The 6,028-nt window shown below is 46.8% G+C and overlaps 1 protein-coding gene across 1 annotated transcript in view; it reads right to left on the bottom strand.

The window, feature by feature from the left end:
- Positions 1-377: 377 nt before the first annotated feature.
- Positions 378-6,028, bottom strand: part of ttyh2 (tweety family member 2) — a gene marked incomplete at both ends in the record, with an annotated part of 84,600 nt that continues 78,949 nt past the window's right edge. The window contains 3 exons of the mRNA XM_083634518.1: positions 378-458; positions 2,329-2,407; positions 3,436-3,627. Of these exons, the coding sequence (XP_083490644.1) occupies positions 378-458; positions 2,329-2,407; positions 3,436-3,627 (352 nt within the window). The remainder of the gene's footprint in view (positions 459-2,328; positions 2,408-3,435; positions 3,628-6,028) is intronic.

Raw genomic sequence — 6,028 nt, 5'->3', positions numbered from 1 at the left:
GGGAGTCCTGGACTACTGGGATGATACACTGTTCTCTGTGACGGACACTCCATCACTTCATACAGTAGGTTTACACCAGAGGGTCAGCACTGTAGCAGCACACTCTTTGCCTGTTGAGTAGTTAGTGTGTGTGTGTGTGTGTGTGTGTGTGTGTGTGTGTGTGTGTGTGTGTGTGTGTGTGTGTGTGTGTGTGTGTGTGTGTGTGTGTGTGTGTGTGTGTGTGTGTGTGTGTGTGTGTGTGTGTGTGTGTGTGTGTGTGTGTGTGTGTGTGTGTGTGTGTGTGTGTGTGTGTGTGTGTGTGTGTGTGTGTGTGTGTTGATATGGTACTGTTTTTTCCTCCCGGACAGACGAAGAGAGGAAGGAAGGAGGGAGCAAGTCTATGCCTGGAAGTCGTTGCCAAAGTGTCTACTCTGCTCCTCGGTCATGGACAGATAGGTAGCCCTCATACTGGGGGAGTACTGCAGGGGGCAAAGGAACAGACAGAATATATTACAAGCTGTGTGTGCATGTGTGAGTCAGGACTTAACGGGCATGGATAAAGCCTGAGCTAAACACGCAAGAAGTTGGGCACGATGAGGCTTAATTCATAGCTGCTAAACTGGCCTGGTGCATAAAATCAATCCCTTACCCATCAAGTGTACACTTAGCGACAGGCAGATTGTGCTGTGCCAATGTCAAGCACTTTGACATGAACAGCGAGGGTGGCACCACACTGCCCTCATGTGTCAGACCACAGGCACTGTGGCAGGGGGCACATCAGGATCAGCTGAATTCTATAGCACTAGTACACACGACGCCTCACGGCGGTACACGCTATAGAATTGGATGAGGAGTGGGGGGGGGGGAGGGGGGTCAGGGTTGGACTGCATGCACAGGAGAGTATCTGTGTGTGGGGGACTCCGGGGACGACCACTCTCTCAACAAACCCTCGCTAGGTCCAAAAAAAAAAAAAAAAAAAGACTGTCTGGGATGAGGACGAGTCAAAAAGCCATGCCAGAAAGAAAGGAAGAACGCAGAGTAAACCAAAAGGTAATGGAAATCAAAGGAAAGGTAAAAGAGACGGAGATGCAACAGCGAAAAGTTAAGGGGAAGGGGGGGGGGGGTCATTAATCCCAAAGAGAAGATGAAAGGAGGAGTGGAGAAGACTTACTCGGTTTCTATACTGCTGAGAGTATACCTCCAAAAGTTGATAAAAAAGAGGAAAAATATAAAAATGAAAGATACAAACAAACACAGAAATAACAAACGAACAAACAAAAAAATATATAAAAGAAGCTGTTAGCTGAAGAGTATGGCGTTGTCAAATTGCAGTAAGGAGGGAGAACTTATACATTATTTGCATGGCATTGGTTTTGATTAGGAAGGAAGTAAGGCTGCGTTCAAGGTCACATCCTCTATGGTCATCAGCCGTTGAAAGTTTAACTAGAGCCTGGAAGCTAATGAGAGAAGTGACATCAGACTTTACATGGCAGAACTAATCTTGCTATTTTTCTATTGCCTCTACAAATAGTGCTGAAATTGTGTGGAAAATCTGAAGAGTAAGAAAATAGAGATTTGTCTTTGTCGGAGCCTTTTGGAAGTCACACCACTACCACTAACAACAAACATTACATAATTTATCAGTAATAAAATATACACTTTTGGGATTTATTTTCTGTCAACAAAACACAACAGTTAGTGCTGCTGAAGATAACTCGCACTGATCTGAGGGAGATTAGATTAGATTGCATCCAAACGGCAGTCACTTATATTTCCTTACACCCACACAGCATGAATATTGAGAGGCCGGGTCCAATGAAAATGTAATAAATCCCCCCAAAAATCCCTATTTCTGTCTCCTTGATATGATGGGAGTAAAAGTGACCCAGTGGGAACTCATTGTATTCAATCTGGAAGACAACCTCTAGTGACTGACCTAGAGTATTTTGTCCGGGGAATATGGCCAGAGAGAGACTACTAAATGATGTTCAGTTCATATTTAAATAATTAAATACATTCTGCCTCTCCTGTCCTTGCTTTGGTAAGTCGGCCTCTGACTACAGTTGCATAACATTTGACCAATGTGAACCAAATCAGTGAGGTCATAATTAAGCAAGAAACTAACAAAGTTAAGGAGTTGCACCAGTCACAGATGAGGAGCTATCTGTGTATCAGCTGGTTTTTAGAAAGCAAAAACCTTACTGTGTGAAAATGTAGCCCTGAATTAAATGATCAGGAGTAATAATCATAATACTAAGACAGTTTTTCTTGTGCTTTTTAGGGTAAAGGCTGACTGGTTAGCTCAGAGTGACATCATAGGAAGGACTTGGCCTCTGGGACCCAACGCACCGAGGGGGGTGGAGAGCCTCGTCCAATCAGAGGCACGTTCTCGTACCGTGGATTTCCCCCGAACAGAGCCGCCTGGTTCCTGAGAGACACGGGGGAAAGGAAGCAGAGCGAAGGGAGTAAGTAAGAAAGAAAGAAAGGAATAAAATGAACAAGAGAGAAACATCGAGGAAAAACAAAGATGAACAGCCAGGTCTCAGACATAATTGACTAATTTAATTATCTAGTTTGTTGAGCCAATTCCTAACTGTGATCACAAGCTGTTGTCTTGACGTGATACAGTAACTTCCTGCTGTCACTGCATTGCCACAGTCAACCTCACTGTATCATGCACACAGTTAAGCAGTCACTGCTCACACATAATGACAGTGAAGTAAGACTTGAGTACATTGTATTAAAAAAAATACATTTTGGAGCTACATTACAGACTTATTGTATGAGTTGGTATTGTGATTTATGTTTTTCCGCTTGGTTGTGCAGAAACACATGAATTCTGCACAAACTATGGCATTCACGACTACTGCATTTTAGTAGTCATCGACTACCAACTAATCGACAAGTCATGGGAGATATATCATATTTTTTTCACCCAATAAAAATGATCAATTCTGGTCAAAAAGGTCTCAAATACAGCCAGCAAAGGGTTAACTAATGTAGGCGGTACCAACCTGGGGGTATGTTAAATAGCAGGGTCCTGATTGGCTGGGAGAGGCTGTTTACAAATGAGCCGCTAAACCCCAGCAACTTGTCTGAGCGGGAGATAGCGACTGTTTGACTGCAGGAACAACATAGACGGGAGTCTTTCCTTCTCTAAATACCTTCAATTCTGTTTATTTAACCTGGCATCATGTAGAAAATGATTGTTCAAACTATTTATTTAAAGATTGTTTATTCCTAAAACCACAGATGAATAATTAGCCAACTATGATGCACAGTGTCGACTAGTGGTTTTGATGGTCGACTAGTCTGTGAAACCTCTAGAACACACAAGCATTCATTCCCCCTCATTGAGTCCACCGAGTGATTTTTGCGCCTCATTGTCATCAAAGTCCCCCATCTCTGCTTGAAGCACACGATCCCCCACTTTGCCTCTCTATTCCTTCCACTCACATGTAGTCAGACAGGGGGGCGTTGGAGACGGCCTGGGCGGGGGGGTGCAGGCTGCTCTGGCTGCCCATGCTGCTGCTGTAGCTGCACAAGCTGTGCATGTTGGTGTGGTTGGGGTTCTGAGTCTGCGAGCCTATCCTCCTGGCCCGCGGGTTGAACGGGTCTTCCTCGTCGATGTCGTCATAATCTCGCTCCCTGGAGAGATGGAGGGAAATGTCAGTAGAAGACCCAATGGGGTGGCAATTGTGTCTACTACTACGTATGCGTTTGGTCAGCAGCCACTGGCAGGCACTTTTTTATTCAACACTTGGCCCTCAGCCTGACTTGAACTTTTGGCCCAATCCCACCGCAGCTAGTAGCGCGGTCCCGCTCCGCTCGACTCGACTTTTGGTCTCATCCCACCGGTATAAACCGGCCCAGCTCGGTTAGATTTGGGGCTGAGCTGGGCTACTTTTAGTACCTGCCTCGTCGGGGTTCTATTTCTGCCAACCCGGGTCCATACCGTGACGTGAAAACATTGTAGGCGACTGATTGGTCAGGCAGAATCGTGTTTACTCTCTATATCCTACTGACTGTCAATGCAATGCTGCATACCAGTTTACCTTCTTTTCTCTTCTATTATGCTTTTCTATCAGTCTTTTGTTTTGCTGCCTTCGCCTCTGGTGAAATAAAATCGGCGCGGTGGTTTCAATTGTCCAAAAGTCCGCTGCTCTGAAGCGCTTGTGTAGTTAGTGCTGCGTCGGCTCCGCTAGGCCGCAGGCGCCTGGTGAAGCCGCGGTTTTGCCTGGTGAGAGGCCGCGGGGGTAGAGGCTTCACTCTAGCGCAACCCCCGTCCCTCGCGCCCGTCCCTCGTGCAGCGCTTGTGAGTTTTGACTAACAACAAAGTGATATCCATTCTCCTGGTCGATTGTCACTTTTGCCCATGTACACTGTAACACCCGCCCAACATGCTGTGATGCTATGAGCTGGCTGCTCAGGCCAGGATCAAGGACTGTGATCATGCCAGCACTGCTCTCTCTCTCTCTCTCTCTCACACACACACACACACACACACACACACACACACACACACACACACACACACTGTAGGTAATTTAGAGGCACCAGTATTTCATAAACAGTTTAAAAGTTCTGTGTATGGATTTAATTGTAACGTTATGTTATAGCCTATTTCAGAACATGGGTGGAGGGCAGATATGCGGTCGCTGTGACGACCAGGTGTGGGCGGGGGCAGATGAAGGGCGGTCGAAGCAGAACGTCCATCGGGTTGAAGCAAGTAGAGCCGAGTGGTGACGGGCTGTGCAGGGCTGTAAAATGTGGTGGAATTGAGCCATTTGTAACCTTATGCTCACTACCACCACTAGCCGCAAAACGCGACTATTTCACTCGAGTACCTCTCCCATCATAGTCGCGCTCGCCCGACCCCTTTATCGAGGGAAAGTTGCACATTTAGCGATCTACAAGCTTCAAACATGCACCAATCACTAATATAAACTACGCACCTTGTTGCCACGGATGTTGTCGAGCAGGCCGCGCTGAGGCCGCGCTTTGTTAACTCGTATTTTAAGAAAGTTTGGGTTATTTGTGTGTCCGGAAACATTATTTTCCCTTCTCCAACGACTCTTCTTCTTTTTTGCTGCTCACCGGTTCAACTGCTCAACTGCGCCACCGCATGACTGACAGAACGACACAGGGCAAACCCCATACTTGACACATGATGTAATACCCCATGATGCGGTGGCGCAGTTGAGCAGTTGAACCGGTGAGCAGCAAAAAAGAAGAAGAGTCGTTGGAGAAGGGAAAATAATGTTTCCGGACACACAAATAACCCAAACTTTCTTAAAATACGAGTTAACAAAGCGCGGCCTCAGCGCGGCCTGCTCGACAACATCCGTGGCAACAAGGTGCGTAGTTTATATTAGTGATTGGTGCATGTTTGAAGCTTGTAGATCGCTAAATGTGCAACTTTCCCTCGATAAAGGGGTCGGGCGAGCGCGACTATGATGGGAGAGGTACTCGAGTGAAATAGTCGCGTTTTGCGGCTATACCACCACATGACCAAGAAAAGTTGAGAAAGAAATTTGTCTTCCGCGTTTGACCCATCCTGGCTCGTCCTCCTCCAGGCTCAGCAGGAGCGGCGGGCAGCTGCAGTGGAGCGCCCGGGGACCAACTTCTTCCAACCGCCGCTGGTCAGACGACAATCATCTGCATGTTTTTAGTGGGGTGTTATTTAAGGAGGAAAACCCCCGGGGAGCACGGGAAGAACATGCAAACTCCGCACAGAAAGGCCCTTTCTCACAAGATAACCCATGTGGGCACCAGGCACCGAAGGCATGCGGAGACATACCCCCAGTGTCAACAGTGTCCCAGGCGGGAATCAAACCCAGGACCTTCTTGCTGTGAGGGGAGTGTGTGAGGGCGCTAGCACTGCGCCACATACATGTGGTAAAAGTGGTGTTTCAAATTTCACCAAAGCCCTTTATTATGTGTTCTCCAACATACTGTGTATAGGTAGGTGTATAGGTATGGTGAACAACGCATTAACTATACTGTATCGCTAGCCAATTGGCTCATATTTGATGCAGCACAGACTAGA

This window comes from Poromitra crassiceps (genome assembly GCF_964638095.1).
Source record: "Poromitra crassiceps genome assembly, chromosome: 4".
In the NCBI taxonomy this organism is placed as follows: Eukaryota; Metazoa; Chordata; class Actinopteri; order Beryciformes; family Melamphaidae; genus Poromitra; species Poromitra crassiceps.
The sequence above is the reverse complement of the archived record's forward strand: the minus strand, read 5'-3'. Positions and strand labels throughout refer to the sequence as shown.